At 41.9% G+C, this 22,907-nt stretch overlaps 1 protein-coding gene across 1 annotated transcript; it reads left to right on the top strand.

Moving 5' to 3' along the window:
• The first annotated feature begins 16,191 nt into the window (after positions 1-16,191).
• LOC124414422 lies at positions 16,192-17,194 on the top strand. Its single transcript, XM_046895370.1, has 3 exons — positions 16,192-16,538; positions 16,642-16,914; positions 17,185-17,194. The coding sequence occupies exons 1-3, from the start codon at positions 16,192-16,194 to the stop codon at positions 17,192-17,194; spliced, it is 630 nt and encodes a 209-aa protein (XP_046751326.1).
• The last annotated feature ends 5,713 nt before the right edge of the window (positions 17,195-22,907 follow it).

Genomic DNA, 22,907 nt, shown 5'->3' with positions numbered 1-22,907 from the left:
CACGCAGAGCCGCCCACATAGCCCGAATCAACGGTCACCAGCAAAAGGTAAGTGACCATTTTATTATCAAAGTCGGTTCAACCAAGAGGGAAAACGACATTCAAAATTCAAATAATTCACCATCCGGGAGAACTAGTCCGAGCCAAGCGTTATATTTTTGGGAGTGGTTTGGTCATTCAGCCAACCCAGCCCATAACAGTGTACAGCTTCGCGCGCAACCCCAATGAACTTTGTCATAATTTTCCCGTTGTTCCCGTCCTTCATCATGCCCAGACGTTTCTTGTTCTTGAGTGTTGAAAATTTTAAACTTTAAATTTAAATCTTCAGATCTTGGAAATTCCATGCGCACTTTATTCTGCATAATACAATCCTACCGATGATAGTCGTAGGCATGTTTTACACCAAAGTAACATAGACATCTATCGGATAAAAACAGTTGGCCATTATGATGAGACAATTATTTGCCAACCAATCGTGAAAGATCTTTGATCCATGCAAAGTGGAATCTTGGTATGAATTTGGGGTTTCTCCGGGAGTTTGCTCGCGCAGCAGATCGTACGCCTCCCCCATCTGCTCGACGAGTCCCACGTATGCTTCGGCGGCCATGGCTTTGACGTTGGTGACGATATTATTCATCATATATTTTTCCACAAATGAAATTCATAATATTTACATTTATTTCACAAGAACGGATAAAAGTAAATTCTATAATAATCTTATTACATATGACATTTCAATTCTATGTATGCGCTAGAATGTGATTGCAATAAATTCTATTTTTTCTAGATATGTAAATAATTTTCGAAAAGTGGCTTCGAGCGGCATAGAGATAAATTCTGAACCCTGGACTCTTGACCGGGTGATTTATGTTTCTGGGACCTGACGAAAAGGGCTGTTTCGAGAAAAGTCACATGTGCAACCTGTCAAGTAGGGAAAAAATCGCTTGAGGAAAGGCGGGCAGTGCCGATTCCTGTTACGAAGTTTTACGACGTTCGACGGAGAAAACCTCCCGAGAAGAGTCTTTCGAGTAAAATGCAGTTACATATTTCCGCACTGCATTTTTGGACACGCATCTCGTGATGTGTTAGCTCATCAGCGATTGGTTGGTTTACAGACGGTCGAACAAAGCGTCATGTCCCCACCACCTGATATGAATTCGAATAGGGGTTTCGAAATTTTCTTCCAGTCGAAAATCTTCCGTGTACGAAAAGTGTTTGGTGAAGCGAGCGGTGAAAAAAGTGATCATTCGAAGACTTCAAACAGCTGACATTGTGAGTACTTTATCAAAATAACGAATAATGATGTTTTCTCCGCCAAGTTCATATGTTTGCATAATTAATTTTCCTTCTCCTGGTATAATATACCGTTGATCAATATACAAATAATTTTTTATTACTTTTCCAATTTTCACTTTGGAAGCTTTTTTCTACAATTTATAGAAGCCACACCAGTTCTCTTACGATACCGTGAATGTTAATTTTTTAAATTTCACAAATTTCTGTATTCGTCGTTGTTGTTTCAATACTAATTTGGGGGACAACATTTTTAGAATCATATTTAAAAGATGACTGGTTTAGAAAGAGGATTGTCGGACTCCCCACCCCCTTCACCACCGTCATCATTCAAACGGATGCGAGGGGGGCGCAGTTTTGATGATGAGGAGACTGATGATAGTGATGCAGAAACAATTATTATCAATGAGCAACGTTTTCATAATAAAGAGGATGATGTAGATAGTGACGCGGATACTATTGTCATCGGTGGGGCTGATTATTTTGACAATTTGGCACAAGAGCAGCAGCTTGAATCGGGGGGATGAAGAGGTCATCGGGAATGCCGGGGTGTGGGAGGTTGCGGTAGCTGACGAAGAGGGGGATGGGGTTGAGGAAGAGGAGGTGGCGGAAGAGTGGGTGGTGGAGGAGGGGGTGGGCGAAAACTATGAAGCCCTCTACGTGCACCTCGTCATAATTCGCAACGATGTTGATCGAGCCCGTGAACAGTTGGGGCGCTTGGACAGGGTTGAAGATGAGGGATATTTTCCAGAGGATTGGTGTGTAGCACTACATTCAAATAAAATTCTAGCTTCTTCCACCCTTTTTCTATGTCCATCATTTTAATAAGTGAAAACTTCTCTTGGGTTACAGATTTATCAAGTATATTATAAGTCATGCCGTCCCACTTTCTCCGAGACCTTGGATACGTCACAGACTCGGAAAATGGTTGGTCGACTGATGAATGGACTGAAGATGAGAAGGAGGTTGAGGCTGTTGCAGAGGTTGGGGACGAAATAACCATCGGATTTTCTGAAGCGGCGTCAGATTTCTCGGTGGAGGAGCTTCGGGAACTCGTTGAAGAGGCGCGGGAGGCTCGAGCGCGGCCAAACAGCCAATATTACATAAATTATTATAATCATCCGCCTACACAAATTACTGTAGAAAAATGGGAAAATGAGACTGTCGCCATAATGTTAGATATAGAAAATGATGCTGATGATGATGATGATAGCGATCATGATAATGATGATGATTTTATGGATTATTTCGAGGAGTAAAACCATGTATTACCCAAAATTACTACATTTTCACATTACTATAATTTTCACAATTATTTGTGATATATTTTTCGACGAATGAAATTCATAATATTTACATTTATTACTGTTGAGTTATAGCCGCTTGAATACATCAATTTGGTGTTTGATTTTGTATCAGTAACCATGTATGTGTAGACATCTAGCTCGTTACCTGCTAAGCTAGAAGTCTGCTATTGTCTCTTAAAGAGGGACAGGTATTCTTCCCCCCTTACGTCACGACTTTTGAAGCGTGTCGCTCTCCTTCTCTCTAGTCCTAATTCGTCGTTACTATAGAACGCATGCTAACAGCACGCGTTACAATTATTTGTTAAAATCCATAACAAATAATAAGACTTCCTGTACAAAAATAATAATAAACTAATATACTTAACCATTAAACAAAGTTTACTTAAATAATCAAAGACCAATCTATCAACCTCTCTCCTATATATAAAATCCAACAATTACTCATGAACGGATGAAAGTTATGAAAATATATGTATGATTGTAATAAATTTTATAATAATCTTATTACATATAACATTTTAATTCTATGTATGCGCTAGGATGTAATTGCAATCAGTTCTATTTTTTCTAAATATGTAAATAATTTTATTGAATACTGCATTTTAATTATATGTATCAGCGAGGATGTAATTGTTGTAAATTCTATTGGTATTTTCAAACATATTGCCTACATTTTTTAGGCAGACGATTGCATTCCAAACAGTCTTTAACTAGAGGGTTTGGACCATCTACTATATCGCCATCGGGTCCGGGTATATAATGCAGGGTACATCTGCGGCAACTGGTGATGCTGGCATCCATTTTCATATTCTCAGGCAGCTTATCCCACGCATCATTGATGGAATTTTATGCGGACGTGTAGACGAATTCTTTCGGCAAAAAAGCGATATCCTCAGACCTCATTGCTCTTAAACCAGCCAATTCCTTGTACAGGCGGAGTGATTTTTCGGGAGAGCCGGTACACTCCTTCAAATACCAACTTCTCAGCCGCTGCACATTCTCAAAGGCACAGTTGTATTCCGGGATGTATTCAGGGTTGTCATCAAACCAAATTGATCCTTCTTCCGCGTATTTCCAAATATCGTCCGATGGGAAGTATCCCTGGTTTAGGTCGTGCAAGGGTGCCGCTTCCATATATTTCAATTTTTTCAGTGTAGGGGGTTCGATGTGCAAATCTTCCATATTGATAACCGGCGTGGTGCCACCGAGGATCTCCGTCAACCATGCTTTCTTCTTGACTCCTTTGACGTATACGTAACACGCATTACTCACGATTTTTCTCTGAATCTTCGGTACTTCACCGTGAGATTTGTTGCTGGCATTCCATGGTATCCCGTGATGATTGCGCGTTAACCAGGCGTTAGTAGCTCTATATTCGATTGGTAGGTTGGTCAAATCACCGGGTGGTTCAATGAGGATGTGCTTCAAACCCGAACCGTTTATATAGACGGCTGCGACTTCTTTGGGTACAAGCTGGTTGCCTTGCCCAATGAAACATAGCACGTCCAGGATCATCTCCATGTTGCAGAGGGATGCCGAGCTCGATTTTTCTCAAATATCTGTAGAAGACTGACTATTCGTTCCCCCGCATACCAGCTGTTATCCCCTCGAATTTGATGGAAGTGGAGGGGATACGATGTAAATTATCTGTGGAACCTAACTGCACGAAAATTCAAACTTGTTGAACTCTCCCCCGAAGTATTTCAACTGTAGACGATTTGCCCCAGCCATATCACTCATTTCGGTCAGCTGATTCGAATCGTCTTGCGGAACTTTCGCAATTCTTGGTGGTAGGAAGACGTTGTATTCCCCCTCAATCTCGGCCAGAACACGTACCCCGAATTTCGTTTTGACCAATCGTAGTCCGGTGACGTTATACACCTCTCCAATTTCGAATTCCGACATCTTCTTGGTCGGCAGATTCTCCAGGCGGCTGGCGTGGTTGGTTTTTCCCAAATCCATAACGTTTTCGATGAGAGTTTCTTTTTTTATAAGTACGAACAGTTCACGACGAGAAGACGATGAGAACAGAGTGACTATCGAAATGAATCGGTATTTTATATACCATCCATCCCCACCACGATTCTCCCATCAAACAAGACTCGACCTGCATATCGTGGGGAAAATTTTTATGCACCGCCCCCGCTCTCCATCGTCCCGTAACCGACATCTGGCATTTCTCAATAATTTTTTAAGAATCTTTTATGTGTGACAGATTTATCTCAACAGCTGCATCCTGCATTTATGATAAAATTTTGTATGGGCAGATTCATTTACATTACCATTCACTGCGTTAATTATCGGCATGACCGGAAAGACCGCATTTCCAGGAATTTTCTCAAGTGGTCTAGCGTTATCTAACTTAGAGCTTCCCACCGTCGAACAAGACCCGTACGCCTAACGCGGACACCCCCCCCCCCCCGCGCGCCGCTGCGGCCGGCCCGGCCGGCCCGTAGGTATGGGGGGAACCCCCCCCCCCCTCGATACGCCGCCATTGTGTTCCAGAACTCTTATGAGCGGATCCACGTCACTTCACTCAAAAAAAAAACGTCAAGTAACGGATCTTCGCGCCATTTAAAATATCCGTAGTACTATGTAAAAAAAAAATATAATTTCGAGGATTTTGAATTTTTTTCAAAAATGGCCGAGTTCGAGCTATGTAAAGTTTTGTATACCACTGTTGCACTGCTATGTTTGAAAATTCATATCTCCGCAAGTATACATCGGAGCGGACTGATCCTGCAATCGTTCTGTTCGTAATGAATGCGCTTCGATAAAAAAAAATTTATTTGGGAAAAAAAAATTTCTTTCAATATTTTTTTACCGTTTCTTTTTTTGATTTCGCTGCCATTTCCGCAGGACTAACAACAATTCATGGAGATAATTTTTTTCGGATACCTGTATCCTTCCTCTTTAACCCTAAGAAAAAAAAATTAATGGAGAGGTTACCAGGGCCGGAGAAAAAAAATGAAACGTCTCGTCGCGCGTCACCGCGCGCGCCGATCCACGTCAGCGCTACTCCCGCGAACTCGGTGCGTTGCGTATATTATATACGATAAAGTGGAGTTCAATTTTATTTGATGCTCTTCCACTTACCCGGGCTATCCATTCTACGGAAATAGATATTAACCACCCTAGCCCTCAAGTATCCGTCCACTGGTCATCCTTTCTTGGAGTTAAACTGTATACCTGTTCTGAGAATTCCAGTACGGTTATGGTTCGTTGAGCACTCCTGTGCTGAAATTGGGTTTAATTCTATTTCACTCAGTTTGTGTTACATGACTGATAGATAATCTTGCAATATGTTTATAGGTTTATAGGTCGATATTTTCAGCGATGATTCGCAGGATAACGCTTAGTAGCCAACCTCTATTTGAAATTAATTCATAATTTTCGTCGAATCAAATTTTTCTGATGCGGAAAATAATTTTGTTTTGATGAGTTTATGAGATACTGGAATAACCGCATGTAATTTTAGAGTGCCACGAGCTGTCAAGGCTTTATCGAATCGATTTTGTGAAATAGATTCTTCCGCTTGATATTCTGCAGACGTACAGTACGCAAAAGATATGCTCCGAAAATAAGAACCTGCCCAATTATACAGATCCAGCGGTGTTTGGATAGGATCGGAATTGCCAATCAGTTGTAAACTCGTACGCGAAGCTAATCTCTTAACAGTTGCACCAACACCATCACACGGCCATTTTCCATGTGATGTAGCATAAAAATACCATTCGGCTTCGCATTGGAAGTCTTCGAAGTGATGTGTTATGTTTATGAAATTTCTTTTTGTTCTAATATTGGGAAGCTGCTCCATCGGAGAAATAAATTATTTTTTCTATAGGAATCGAATTTTGAAACTTCTCTCTAATAAAGTTGATCAACTTTTTTTGAAATAAATGAACCGCGACTGTATTATGTTTCAGATGCTCTGAAAGTATCACAAAACTAAAATGTCTCAACTGGTCGTCGGCGTAAATTTTATGGTAAACCACGATTGGATGAATAGTCGCCTGATTATTGGTCTAGTGAAACCCTTGCGCGGAGTCTTGTACAACAAATGCATAATTCTCAGCGAAATCGCATACTACTAAAAATTCACCAACTCTGCAAATTTAGAAACACCGATTTTTTTACCCGGATAACGATCACGGAATAATCGATACAATTCTCTCAGATTATTCAACATCAGATGCTTCTGAACCGATATTTTTTCACCATTTCTTTCAACGGTTATGCAGCTTCTTTGACCTGGAATTATGTGACTGACCTCCTCACTTCGATACATATACATGTACACAACACACCGAGTTCGCAGGAGTAGCGCCGACGTGGGCCGGCGCGCGCGGTGACGCGCGACGAGACGTTTCATTTTTTTTCTCCAGCCCTGGTAACTTCTCCATCAATTTTTTTTTTCAGGATTAAAGAGGAAAGATACAGGTATCCGAAAAAATTATCTCCATGAATTGTTGTTAGTCCCGCGGAAATGGCAGCAAAACAAAAAAAAAAACGGTCAAAAAATATTGAAAGAAATGTTTATTTTTCAAATAAATTTTTTTTTTATCGAAGCGCATTCTTTCACGAACAGAACGATTGCAGGATCAGTCCGCTCCGATGTATACTTTCGGAGATATGAATTTTCAAACATAGCAGTGCAACAGTGGTATACAAAACTTCACATTGCTCGAACTCGGCCATTTTTGAAAAAAATTCAAAATCCTTGAAACCGTATTTTTTTTCTACATAGTACTACGGATATTTCAAATAACGCAAAGATCCGTGACTTGACGGTTTTTTTTTAAGTGAAGTGACGTGGATCCGCTCTTATATATTACCTACTATTGTTCTTTGGTTGGCAACTGTCTATTCTCAAGCTTCTCCCAATTATCTATATACTCATATGGTAAAACACCTCATCTAGTTAGTAACTCAAATTGATTCAAGGTACTGCATAATTTGCGTATAATTGTCTTTCGATCTTTACTCAAATACGTTGCTATTTTTTCGAGGCTTCCAGGCATAAAACGGAATGAATATATGAATCTAAACTGTATGTCCGTTCCTTCAACCAATTTCATAAACGAAATGTATTTCTCTGTATTGACAGGTAGAAGCTAAATCGTAGCCTAATAGGTTTTGGAAAATCACTGGGATCCTTTGTAAGTCCTTTTAATTCAGGTTGCAACCTTGACGTGCGGGAGCGCGGTATTTTCCTGTGAAATGGCGCAATGGTCACGAAGTTTCACGTCTTTCAACATGAACGGTTTTCCACAAATATAACATACGGTTGTAGAAAAAAATTCCATAATTCGATCGAAATTAAGCGGTTCTATAGGTACAACCGTTTTAAAACAAACTTTTGAAGAGTGTGCCAAATTCCACAATTTTTTCAGAAACCATTTTATACTAGTCTATCCACGATTAATTTTATATGTTGAAATCGTCTCGTCGAATGCACAATGCAAATGATAACCTAGACTGTATGGAATATGTGTTTGATGATTGGTTCTATTTTTTGAGACTTTAAGGTGCTTATAAAGACCCGTTGTACACCTCGAAAACGCCGGAATGCAAAATTCTTATACAGCTCAAGCGATCAGAGTGAAACTTGGGCAGTTAATGCCTTATTGTGGAAAAAAGGGGAGCGTCTTTCTACTTGTTCAAAATTGAGAAAAAAATTTTACAGATCGGTTACCAGTCACAGAAATTGGCCAAATTTTTACAGTTGCACTGAATGGATCGACCTATTTGGTATGATGCCACTCGGCGGTGATGAAACACACATTTTGAGCCCAGTCCCATGAGATTTGATGGTGAAATGACGAAATGGCAGCTGATCTGGTTTTCGATTACGAAGAACACCGAAATCTCATTTTGGCAACATTTGTTACCGACATTACGCGCACGCCGGTAATGTATGCGTGTAATGTCGGTAAAAAATTACCGGCATGCATGAAAGGTCGGTAACAAATGTCGGTAAAAAATGAGATTCCGGTGTACATCGTAATCGAAAACCAGATCAGCTGCCATTTCGTCATTTCACCATAAAATCTCATGGGACTGGGCCCAAAATGTGTGTTTCATCACCGCCGAGTGGCATTATACCGAATAGTTCGAAAATTAAGCTAATTTTTGTGGGCGGTAACCGATCTGTAAATTTTATTTTTCAAATTTTGAAAAAGTAAAAAGACGCTCCACTTTCTGCCAAAATAAGGTTTTAGTTGCCCAAGTTTCACTTTGATCGCTTGAGCGGTATAGGAGTTTTGCTTCCCTGCGTTTTTGAGGCGTACAACGCTTCTTTATAAGCACCTTAATGCTGATAAACTGCAATAAGCATTCAAGATCTGCATAAATGCAAAACGAAACAGTTTCTTTATACTTAGAATTTTTTAATTTTAATATCTTGTCTACTTTCGTCGGTAAAATAACTGGTATTATTCAAATTCATGCAATCAATTCTGTGCTTCGACAAACGTTTTTCCGACTGAAAGTGGATCAGACATCTATTGCGCAACCAATTACGCCCGTGATGGCTAGAAATTTGTCAACTTGCTAATCGAGATAAATTTCTAATCCAAGCAAAATGATGTATCACATTCTTTTCATAATTCTCCACATCATCATCATTATCGTCTTTGTCAACATTTTCAGTTTCTACAGCTAAGAAGTGAATCACAAGCTTTTCAGACTTATTGTGGCTTAAATAAACTGGTGCATCTTCACTACACTTTTGCTTTTCTATGTGATCTATGCCGTAAACATTAATAAACAAGCCCTTGAGTTCTTCAAATTCTGGAATATCATCTTAAGTTTTCGGAAAATCCAAACCATCATACCGTAGCACTGAGCTGAAATATGGGTACGAAGTGATTACGCTAGGATTATTGTCAGCTGGAAAGAGGGCGGCGGTGACTGACCAGAGGAAGCAATACGAGTCGTTGTTTTTCACGTTGACGACAGCCTTCTTAGTTTGAATGTCTTTTCGTAATTGTGTGTACGTTGACATACCACCCTGCAGCGGCACGTATTTGTTGATGTTTACGGTTAAGTTAATTATTTTGATCAACGTCCAGCCAGAGACGTTTTCTCGGAAATCTTCCACCTTTGCTCATACCATATCTTTCACGATCTCATCAAACCCCTCTTGTACGTTTGTTGATTGAAGGATGATTCCATTTTTGGTGCTAACACATTTTGTTTCTGCTACTGTCTCTTTGTTTTTCACAACACTAATTCACACACCAGGATACAGTTTGTTTTCGAATTTCCAGCCTTTTGCACTGCATTCTGTAATCTTGTGACAATTGGGTGTTGAGCATCCTTCAAATAATCGATCAAATACTTGAGTAGTAAAGATATAAGAGTTCTGGCCCACAATGGCGGCGTTTCGAGGGGGGGTTCCCCCCATTGCTACGGGCCGGCCTGGCCGGCTGCAGCGGCGCGCGCGGGGGGGGGGGGGGGGCGGGTCCGAGAAGAGTGCGCGAGGGGTCCGCGGGGGGGGGGGGGGGTCGCGTTGGGCGCACGGCAAGTCCCGGGGGGGGGGGGGGGGGGGCAAAATCCTGTCGGGTCTTGTTCGACGGTGGGAAGCTCTAAGTTAGATAACGCTAGACCACTTGAGAAAAATTCCTGGAAATGCAGCCTTTCAGCTCATGCCAATAATGAATGCAGTGGGTGGTAATGTAAATAAATCTGTACATACTAAATTTTATCATAAATGCCGGATGCAGCTGTTGAAATAAATCTGTCACACATAAAAGATTCTTCAAATATTATTAAAAAATGCCAGATGTCGGTTACGGGACGATGGTGGGGGGAGCAAGTCAATTTCAAAATAACAATTAGATACACTAAACAGATGTTTTTATTTATCCTCAATTACATTTAGCTTTGCAGCTTCTATATAATAATTGATCATATTATTCATAATTTCAAGAATTAACCTTATACATATTATTTTCTACATTCTTACATTCAACATATTACTCTCAAAATTGGCTAATACTAATTTCTTCACCGTGCCACTAATCGGACTGTACTCAACGACCCGATCGTGCAAGATCATATAGTAGGCTGCGGTGTTTCGAGGAAATTCTACGCTTGCTCTAAATTCCAGCCGGATGTCCACCGGTCCGGTTTTCAACGATTCATTTTGTTTTGAGCAATCGATAACGTTCAGGGGCGCGCGTTTTATAAATTCACTTTTCGAGAGCAGAGGTTCGGCTTCCTTGTTGTAGTAGAATGTTTGAAACTGGACATACATATCGTACAGAATGGCGTATTGATTATTGGAAATATCTAGATTGAAATTCCCATAGGGTAACACTGTGAGTTGAGAAAGAGTTTCACATCTCTTATTCTACAATGATCGAATTCGCTAGCATTTTTCAATGCCTCGTTTTTCCTTGCAGTTTGGAATCCCATTATGACGTATCTAGGCTTCTCCAGCTGTGTCGATGTCTTAACCTCCCAGACATGCCGCGTCGTTGATGGCAGCATCGGATACACGTACGTTTCCCAAGAACGAAAACTCATGGGAATGGCCGAGTCCTTGGCGATGTAGTTGAGTAGCTGGATTTTCGGCTTGTCGGCTAGTTTGATGTAGGGCAGCAGCCTCTCGACTTTTCTGAGGGTAATTTTAAACTTCTCGATAGTGTTTGTCTGAAGTACAGCATTTAAATCGGTGTAAGTGCGTGTGAGAATCAACTCGTGTTTGGCATTAACGACGACTCGGCAATAATCCTCGGCGAATCCCAGCAGATAACGCAGCGGTATAACGACATCAAAATTTCCAGCATCATCGGCCTGGTTGATATCGGCAACGCTCAGCCAACCGGTGTTCTCCAAGCCGTGCTGTTGCCCTGGGGTGAGGGATAAGTATCCCTTCATGATGCTGGTGATGCCCACATTTTTATTTCGATCAATTTCCACACCGTTCAACTCGTAACGAATTTCCTCAAACATATGGCAAACAGCCATGTTGACCAATTTTGTAGCGGCCACCATGGAATAATCTTCTTTTGTAACTTTCCCGTGAATGTGCAGGGAGCCTTTTTCCGGTAGCACGCACTCGTTCTGATTTTGAACGAAAGTGCGAATTTCATCGTTATTCCCGGAGGTCGATGATGCAAATGGTTGATGAGCGTGAACCTCAGAGTGTGCCATCGATTCGTCGAATGTCACGGGTTTCTGTATTCTTATTATTGCCTCCATGGTAACACGCACAGGATGCAGCGAACACGAATTTTTATTTTCCAAAATTTCCACGTAATCGAAGACCTAGACTCTGGAGAAACCGAGCGTTCAGAGGTGTCAGCTTCAGCGGAGATGTCAGCTTCGTCAATGGTGCTGGACGACTAATGATATTTGGCCATGACGTCTTGCTTTTATAACTTTTGCCTGACTTTTTCGTCTCAAATACAATCCCCATTATTCCACCGATTTTATATGTAAGCGTACAGTTATCGTCTCTCCGCGAAAATTAACCAACTCGTCGTCTTGATCGACTATCCGCAGCTGTATATTCTGTATCGACTGTACGGCGATTGGGAGGTAAATGATGTTGGCGGGAACTTCAACAATCTTATATCCAGATGGGACGGTGGGGAAAAATTCGTGAATCGTGTGAGCCTGACGTCCGTTTATGTACGCCCCGGTGGTTATGTTGCACTCAACGCGTATGGTATTAACTTTCAGTATGGCTACCAGTAATTCGGACTTATCCGTAACGTTCCGTGCTAGCTCAACCGCTTTAAACCCCAATAATCGGCCAATGGAATCCTTGGGTTTGAAGTCTACTACTTGATTGCACGTAACTTCACTGTTTAGCTCGTTGTTGTTGGCCTGCAGCTAAGGGAGATGTCGGCAGGTAGTTCCTTGAGCAGAAAACTTTGAATATCTTCAATTTCGTAGCTGCCTGTAGGTATCGTTATGACTGTCCGGCTGTTGTCCACTCGCTCCAGGTGAAATTTATCACACTTCTCTTGAATATTGGGTATTGAATTGAATGTCATGAACTCGACGAGCCCGAGAACATAGTTCTTCGTCGACGATAACTCGATTGGGGGAAAATATTGAGCCTCCAGCAGGGATGAGGTGCCCGAAAGTGTTAACGACAATGATTCCGTCATGACTGATGCTCGCCAATGTGACACCGCTCTTTTTATAGCTGCCCGCTAAGGAATTTGAGGCACAAGTGACCACAAATCACAGTATCGTATTCCTGATACCTATTATGATTGTATTTTACGCTACCAACACCGAGATAGTTCATCAAATCCCTAGGTGGTTGCAAATCACCAAAACTATCGAAATACACAACGTGATCACCGTTTTTTTCATATGCAACCCAATGTGTCCCGGGGCCGTTCTTATCGTCAAGATTAATAATTGCGGATTCTCGCTTCTTCGGTCCTGATGATGGTAGACCATTCCGCATGAAAACGCCGCGAAAATGTGGAATTCTCATATCTTGAGCATATTTGTGTAAATCAACGTTGGTAAGTGCTCGGCGTGGTAGATTTATTAGTTTTTTGCCGGTTGTAAGTACGGACCCATGCCACTGCGGTACGGTCTCAGGTATAATCCCTTCCCCAACGCAGTCGCCTCCATTGTTGCATTGTGTCGTTTGGTCTCACTCAACTGATGTTTGTTGGCGCTAGCCTCGTTGACTGCTTTAGCTATGCCTGCAGCACCACCTGCTAGAGCTCCCGTTGCGCTTAGACCAGCCAAAATTGGAATGAGGAGCGGTAGGATGCCGCCAATTTTTTCGGGCACGGGTATAACACGGGGCACACGAACATTCTTCCCTGCCTCACGCGCAGCCGCACGGGCACCGGCCAACGCCGACTCGACAGCTTTATGACCTGATCGTATGGAGGCCTTTGCTGCCCTAATGATAGATTTAAGATTTATTGTCCTCTTCTGCTGTTCAGTCTTCCCACCCGTTGAGGGTTTTTTCTGTGACTTCGCACCGGCTCCAAGTTTCGACAGCTTTCTTGCTAAACCCATACCGAGTTTAGATTTAGCTTTCATGGTGTTGGTGACTCCCCACGCGACAGCTTTTTCACCCACACTAGCGTCCTTGGCTAAAACACGATTCCACGCCTTCTCGGCAAGCACTTTGTCGGCCAGATTTCTCGCAGCGATATCTCGATTCCTTGCATATGCAATGTCGTGATCTTCACATGCAGCGTCCAATGGATTGATACCCGGATCACCGCGTGCCAACCTCTTGACCAATTTTGTTCTGGGTCCGCAGTACTGATACCCAGGCACGTGCAATTCAACTGGGAGATGATTGATGATTTTGTTTAGCAAACCACCACCGCGTCTCTTACGTGTGCACGTCTTCATAGTCGAACAGCAACTAACGCGAGTTCTATAAAAGGATGAATTTATATGCGGTCATCTTAGTTCTCGTTGTCGCTTCAACCGAGCATCATGAGATTTCAATATCAGACTGACAAACTACCTGTTGCAAATTTCGACAAAATGGTTCGTCGGGGGAGGAACAGGAAAGAGAAACGTCATGGAAAATTACTACCAAATACCGTGAGGGCAATTTTTTGCGGCCCATCGAATTGTGGGAAAACGAACGCTCTCCTCTCTCTAATCACCCATGGCAAAGGATTGAGATTCAAAAATGTCTACGTTTATTCAAAATCCCTCATTCAGCCAAAATATCAATTTTTGAAAAAGTTACTAGAATCCGTGCAGGGTGTGGGATATTTTCCGTCTGGTGAGAACGATCAGGTTGTCAAACCAGAAGAGGCCCACCCTAACTCTGTTATGATTTTTGACGATGTGGCGTGTGAGAAGCAGGATAATATCAGAGCTTACTTCAGCATGGGCAGGCATCGCGACGTGGATAGCTTTTATCTTAGTCAAACGTATGCACGTATTCCGAAACACCTGGTGCGTGACAATGCAAACTTATTGGTGATATTTCGACAACATGAAATGACTCTGAAACATATCTACAACGATCACGTGAACACCGACATGACATATCATCAATTTAAGGACTTATGCTCGGCATGCTGGAATAAAGGTAAAGACAGTTTTGTCGCAATTGACAAGCATAGTGAAATCAACGAGGGAAGATACAGGAAGGGGTTTGACTGCTTTATAAGCATAAACTAACGCAAACTCGCACAGTTTAATTGTGACGATCAAGTCGGCGACATGGAGAGTGTCAAGATTCGTAAGCATAGCGATACGTTGAGAGAATTATCGAAAGCAAGCGATGTCATACGTCGGAAGCACAAAATGATCAAGTTGGACAAAGACACGACCGACCAGGTTATGGGGGAGGTGTTCAAGCCCCTCGTAACACCGTTGCAAGAATTGGTGGATACTTCGAAGCAGCAGCAGCATATTAAAGAAGAAATTAAAACAGAATCGTCTGATATAGCGATGAAAAAAGAAGAAAAAGATGATGCGAGTACCGAGGATGGCGAGGATGAGGATGAGGATATGGATGATGAGAAGGATTTCAAGGATGCACAAGATAAAACACTGAAATTTGGTGAAATTTCCACTACAAGCACACCAGTGAGGAAAACAGTGAATTCCGTGGCACGATATTTGAAAATGTTCAGCACAAGTGAAAAGAAGGATTTAGATACCGCATATGGCGTTCGAAAGTCGATAAACAATATGATGATTGGTGATTCACAAATTACTTTTGTCGATAATCTGATCAATGTGGGAGATGAAAGTTACCAGAATACACCAGGGTTACTCGAATTATTGTTTAAAAAATCACCCGATGCCACGGTTGTGAATGATACGGACAAGAACAATTACATAAAAATTGTAAGGATGACAAATGCACATCGGAAACGATACCAAGCCGATGGAAGTCTTCGCGATTATTCAAAAAGTGCAAAGTGTAGAAATTTCATTGCACAACATCTTGGCTCGCCGAAAAAGTCCGGTAAAGGCTTACCCGAATATAAGATTGCGCGAAAGGAGAGGCAAGAAGTGGATTACGTCTACTGGGATGATCCAAATGAAATTGTAGATCGTCTTCGGCTACTTATGGCGTCGCAGGCTGCGGGAAATACCAGCCATTCCAATGAAATAGTTGCCATTATTGAAGAGCTGCGGAAAGCTGGAATCATTTATTAGCGGTAGATCGGCATACATTCGTCATTCCTTCGGTGACCACCTAGCGATGAGCATAGATATATTTGGACGACAGTTGGGCTGTGGTGGGAGTAAAAAATTTATTCGTGGACCTCCAGGCGTCGGATTTAAAATCACTCCAGACAATCAGTACGATTTGGACGGTAACGATTATGTAACATAGTCGATCCTCAGCAGCCCAACGATGCTGTTCCCCTGAAAGTTCTAAATAGTTTAAGAGAATCGTACGAAGAGCGCATAAAGAGAATCGATGAGATCCTTAAACCGGTGCGCGCGCGTAACAGGAGTAATCACGATTACGTAATTGGATTATTGGAGATCGTTCAGAAGCTTCATGCACGAGTAACGTTACTGGAGCAAACCAGCGCGGTATCAGTTTCGGTCGAGGAACAAAAGCGGTTGGAAGAAGAGTTGAAAAATCGAGGGGCAAAGAGCAAGGAACAATGAAGGCGACAATAGCTGCTGAACTTCACAGACCGGCTCGACGCAATTATCCGCGCCGATTCGTAGATGTACGCGGACTCGATGAGACCTGGCAAGCAGATCTCGTTGACATGACCGCATATAGCTCGCACAACAAGGGCTACAAATACCTGCTTACAATCATCGACATATTTCCCAAGTACGCGTGGGCGGTACCGATAAAGTTCAAGAGTAGAAAAGATGTGACTACCGCCATGGTATCCGTACTAACACAAAACCGCATACCTAAGCATCTACACGTCGACCAGGGCAGAGAATTTTACAACAGCGAATTCAAGACACTCATGAAGCGGCTCAATATCAACATGTATTTGACATTCAGCAATTTAAAGGCGTCTATATGCGAGCGATTTAATCGAACGTTGAAAAATAAAATGTGGAAGCGGTTTACTCTCCGAGGATCTCACAAGTGGAAAACAACTATATCGAAGCGTTTACAAACCCCGTCAAATCAAGCGGAGTAATCGGAAGCGGAAATTTAAAGTTGGCGATCGAGTCCGGATCAGCAAGTACAAAAATGTATTCGAAAAAGGCCATACGCCCAACTGGACGACTGAAATATTCACCGTGAGCGAGGTGAAAAATACCAACCCCCCGACGTACAAACTTACCGATTATCAAGATCATTCCATTGAAGGAGGCTTCTACGAGGAAGAACTCAGCAAAGTGAAATATCCCGATGGGTACCTGGTGGAGAAAGTATTACGCAAACGTGGGAATCAGCTCTATGTGAATGAAACTTTTTTTCATTTTCGGGAAACTTTTTTTCATTTCTGGAAAACTTTTTTTACGTGTTAATCAAATGGGGATTTTTTTTTCGGAAAACTTTTTATCATTTCCGAAAAACTTTTTTTCGTTTCTGGAAAACTTTTTTTCATTTTTGAATGAATAATTTGACAAAGGATCGTCCGAGGTGTCGAACGTAAATATTCGCAATGGTTTTATACATACAGCTATCCGTAGCAATAAAAATACAAGATATTTTTTTCCTTACGGTTAATACACATTTTTATTGTTGGAAACTTTTTTTCATTTCTGGAAAACTTTTTTTCATTTTCGGGAAACTTTTTTTCATTTCCGAAAAACTGTTTTTACATGTTAATCAAATGGGGATTTTGTTTTTGGCAAACTTTTTTTCATCTTTGAATAAATGATTTGACAAAGGATCGTCCAAGGTGTCGAACGTAAGTATTCGTGGCAGTTTTATACATACAGCTAATCCTATGATTAGTTTTTATGGGGCAGCGGCAAACCCCCAAGGCAAGGTGTCGGTCTGTCCAGGTATCAATTGTCGCTTGTCATCTTGCCAACTCAGAGCCAATTTCTTCTGTACGATAGTGCTTACTTGATGTTTTTTGCTACGAATTAGACATTGAGATCGAGCCAATTCCTTGTAAGCCAACAGACAGCGCTTATAATCGTCAAACGTGATGGTGTTCCACGGTGAATTTTTGACACCCTTTGCGCGTTTGCTTACTCTCGTACCATCGGCGTCATCCTCGCCCATCGTTGTAAAGGTGTACAGCTTCGCGCGCAACCCAATGAACTCTGTCATAATTTTCCCGTTGTTCTCGTCCTTCATTATGCCCAGACGTTTCTTGTTCTTGAGCGGAATATCGTACACATTGTCGGAAGGGTAGTCCGAGGTGTCAAACATTGAGTCAACATCACGTTTGACGATATCGTAGATGTTGGGTACATTAAATCGGTAAATAAGGCTGTCAGTGTCGGTGTACAACAATTTAGCTTTTTTGTCGGGAAAATTCGCCTTTATATATTTGTAATGAAAATCGTACAAAATAATTTTTGAAAGGTCTAAGATCGCCGCACCGATATAAATTGGTTTATTAAAGTAAACGTTGACACGATTCATTCCTATAATAACCATATCAGTCTCGAATACGGTGCAACTATGAAAGTTTGCCCTAGCGATAAGCGCTCTCGCACCACCTCTTCCCTCCCATTTTGTAACCAATCTGACATCCGTGTGATTTCGCACATTCTCCATAGTCTTACCAATTACAGCGTTATTCATCAATTTGTAAAAGTTTTTCTCAAATTCGTTTCTCGACTGTTTGCGCATGTTGGTGTTGAGCGTGATGTAAGGCTCGAGCCATGGAGATTGTGCGAATTTTGAAACTCTATACACTTTGACTAATTTCAAACCCAAACTCAGACATTTCTTTAAATTTCTATAGTGTAGTATATACTTCGTTTTGGGGAGAAGGGTGGTGGCGAGTTTAGGGATTTTACTACCTGGCGGCGTAAAATGCTCCGGACAGAGAGGTAGGTCTTTGTGTTCCTCGTGGAGCTCTGTAGGATAGTCCAAGTCCACCTCCAGGATGTAACCGATCGGCGAATTGTCCGGATGGGTTGTTATATCGATAGGATCATGCTCCCACTCGGACGAGTCGATTGGTAAATGTGCACTCATAGCCGCACCGTGAAGATTATTCACGTCGTAATACATGAGATACGATTCCACCTTGTTCGGATCAAAATCTTTGCCCATAAATCTGTTATTGGCGCGAGCGTGTCGATTAGAGCATTGCGCTACGCCACCTCGAATGCCGCTTTCAATAAATAAAGCCATTTCGGGATCATCGAAAAGTTGTAAATTCACGTTTGTGTGTTTAAGCATCGCGTCAAAAGCAAGCCCCGGCGCCGTGTAGTAGTGCAACGGATCTAAATCGCATGTTTTGAAACAGCTAGCCCGGAAATTTTGGAAAATATCAGCAAGTAACAAAACATCAGTCTTTAAATATAAATCGGAATAGGCTCCCAAAGACTCTACACGGAATTCTTCCCAAACATTTTTAGCGTGCTCATAATCGGCGTCTGTGATATTCGAATTGCAGAGGTGCGAGTAGAAATGATTCTTTGCAGGTAATTGAGTTTCGTCGAGTTTCTCCCAACAATCGACGTATTCGTAAGGGAAAACGCCTTTGCGGGTCATCAAGCTGAACTGCGCGGGATTATTGTAAAATTTACGTGTTATACGTTTATCGACATCGCCTAAATGCGAAGAAAGTTTATCAATACTGCTAGCCATAAATTGAAACGAATCGATGAATCTCAAATGCATCATCGTCCCATCAACCTGCTTCGTGAAGGATATATATTTTTCCTTATTTATGAGTAGCAGTGTAACCGCTCCAGGAAAAGTTGAAGCTAGGGATTTAATCAAAAAATGTGCATCGTAACCGGACAAATTGTGGAAAACTATTGGAATTGTGTGAGACTCTCTGAAATTCAAATTACACCGATTATGCGCAAGACCGCGATATTTACCTGTGAAGTGGCAATGATCGTTGCACTTTTTCTCCGCGGGAGTAAACGGCTTTCCACAAATATAACAATTTTTCGCGCGCATGTGACGATCGCGTTGCACTTGGGTGAGAGACTCCATCGGAATTATATTTTTGATTTGTGACTCTACTTCAACCGATAAATCGTTAAGCTGCTGCATGAACCAATCTATGCAATCGGTGCCGCGCTTACTGTGAAACTCTGACAAGGTCTCATCGTATGCACAATGTACGTAGTATTCTACACTGTGTGGGATATGCTTTTGAATTTCATATGTTTTACGGTTTTGAAATTCGTCTACAGGTTCGGAATTCAATATGCATTCGAGATCGGCGTAAACAATAAACGGGATAGTGCCTTTGTTTTTGAAATTTTTAAACTTCAAATTCAAATCTTCAGATCTTGGAAATTCCATGCGCACTTTATTCAACATAATACAATCCTGCCGATGGTGGTCGTAGGCGTGTTTCACAGCGAAGTGACACAGGCATCTGTCGCATAAAAACAGTTGGCCATTATGTTCAGACAATTATTTGCTAACCAATCGTGAGAGATCTTTGATCCAAGCAAAGTGGAATCTTGGTGTGAATTCGCGGTTCATATCATGCTCGGAACAATTATTACTTTCAAGCATTAGAAGATGAATAGTGTCAACGTTTGCGCTATGCAAATTTTTACTCAAATAAACTGGTACGGTGACGCTTTTCTCAGATTTTGCATGGTGTGAAAAAGTTCCGGATTCTATTCTATATACATTGATTTGCAAATTATTGAATTTTTCAAACTTTTCCACATCATGCAGAGTAGCGGGAAATTTGATACCTGTGCAGTCGTACTTTAAAATATGCCGACGATAATGATTCACCCTGTGAGCGTTGTTGTTGGCCGGATGAAGGGCTGCAATTGTGGCCCAGAGAAGACACCTTTCGACTTCGTTTTTTAATGTCCTCCGGTAGCGTGACGAAAGTTGAAGTCCCCGCGGCGACAGGCTGGTACCGGTTGACGTTTACACCAATATTGAGAATCTCAATCTCACTCCAGCCAGAATCACGCTGTTCGAAATCTCCAACCTTAACGAGCAGTTTGCTTTTCGTCTCCACGAACCAACCGTCTATATTACTGGAGGGGAGGACCGTCACGTTAGTTGTATTGAAGCTTTTGACTTCCGCGGCGACCCCCTCGTGCTTCACGTTCTTAAATTTACACATCAGTGTGATGTTGACCTTCACATTTCCCTCATCACGCTATACCAGCTTCAATTTTTCGACGATGATCCGCTGCGCGTCACTCATAAAGTCCTCCAAATCCTTATGGCTAAGATTGGTGACAACGCCGGTGCGAATCCGGTTAGCAAAAGTACTATCAACATCGTCCCACTGTAAACCCGCTGGAATGCTCACATTACCACCTAACACCAAGCCGTGCTGTCGCTGTTACTGCTGGATCTTTGCCAGCCAGGATTGTATGAGGGAGATCTTATGTTGAATTTGCTGTTTCGCCCCCACACTCATCCTCGGCTGCTTGAGAAAATTCCGCAGAACTTGTATATTTGCCACTTCAATACCGATCCAATGATTGAAGACATCGTGACTTCCTTCTCCGGGAGTTTGCTCGCGCAGCAAATTCTACGCCTCTCCCATCTGCTCGACGAGTCCCATGTATGCTTCGGCGGTCATGACTTTGACGTTGGTGACGATGATATTCTGAACTCTCAACTTTCACGTGTTGTGTAAGACTGACGAGTATGCAATGGATGTGCTGTCCTTATGCCGAAGGATCGTGAAGGAGGAGAGGGGGGGGGGGGGGGGAGGGACTTACTTGTTCTGCAGCAGTTGCAGCCTTCAAGATAAAAATTGTGGTCAACCACGTCTGAGCCTGCACACGCCCATCCCTCCCCTATCAGTGAAAAAGATAAAACATTGAAGATACCCAGTGGGAGAATCGCCTGACGAAAAGCGGCTTCGAGCGGCATAGAGATGAATTTTTATCCCTAGACTCTTGACCGGATGATTTATGTTAATGGGATCTGACGAAAAGGACTGAAGAAAAGTCACATGTGCAACCTATCTAGCAGGGAAAAATCACTTGAGGAAAGGCGGGCAGTGCAGATCCGTGTTACTAAGTTTTACAATCTTCGTCGGGAAAATCTCCCGAGAAAAGTCTTTCGGGTAAAGTGTCTTGAGAAATTTTTTCAGGCCACACATCTTGTGATAATTATGATGATTTAATGGATTATTTCGGGGAGCAAAACCATTTATTACAAAAAAATTACACAATTATTCATCATATATTTTCACAGAAATGAAATTCATATTTACATTTATTTCACAAAAACGGATGAAAGTTATGAAGATATGTGTATGATTGTAATGAATTTTATGATAATCTCATTACATATAACATTTTAATTCTATGTATGCGCTAGGATGTAATTGCAATCAGTTCTATTTTTTCTAAATATGTAAATAATTTTATTGAATACTTCATTTTAATTATATGTATCAGCGAGGATGTAATTGTTGTAAATTCTATTGGTATTTTCAAACATATTGCCTACATTTTTTAGGCAGACAATTGCATTCCAAACAATCTTTAACTAGAGGGTTTGGCGCATCCACTATATCGCCATCGGGTCCGGGTATATAATGCAGAGTACATCTGCGGCAACTGTAGATGCTGGCATCCATATTCATATTCTCAGGCAGCTTATCCCACGCATCATTGATGGAATTTGATGGGAACGTGTAGACGAATTTCTCCGGCAAAAAAGCGATATCCTCAGACCTCATTGCTCTTAAACCAGCCAATTCCTTGCACAGGTGAAGTGATTCCTCGAGAGAGCCGGTACACTCCTTTAAATACCAACTTCTCAGCCGCTGCACGTTCTCAAAGGCACAGTTGTATTCCGGGATGTATTCAGGGTTGTCGTCATACCAAATCAATCCTTCTTCCGCGTATTGACAAATATCGTCCGATGGGAAGTATCCGTGGTTTAGGTCGTGCAAGGGTGCCAATTCCATATATTTCAATTTTACCAGTGTAGGGGGTTCGATATGCAAATCTTTCATATTAATAACTGGCGTTGTACCACCGAGGATCTCCGTCAACCATGCTTTCTTCTCCGCTCCTTTGACGTATACGTAACACGCATTACTCACAATTTTTCTCAGAATCTTCGGTACTTCACCGTGAAATTTGTTGCCGGCATTCCATGGTATCCCGTGATGATTGCGCGCTAACCAGGCGTTAGTAGCTCTATATTCAATTGGTAGGCTGGTTAAATCACAGGGTGGTTTAATGAGAATGTGCTCCAAACCCGAACCGTTTATGTAGCTGGCTGCGACTTCTTTGGGCACAAGCTGGTTGC

This window comes from Diprion similis, chromosome 14 (assembly GCF_021155765.1).
Source record: "Diprion similis isolate iyDipSimi1 chromosome 14, iyDipSimi1.1, whole genome shotgun sequence".
Taxonomy (NCBI): Eukaryota; Metazoa; Arthropoda; class Insecta; order Hymenoptera; family Diprionidae; genus Diprion; species Diprion similis.
The sequence above is the reverse complement of the archived record's forward strand: the minus strand, read 5'-3'. Positions and strand labels throughout refer to the sequence as shown.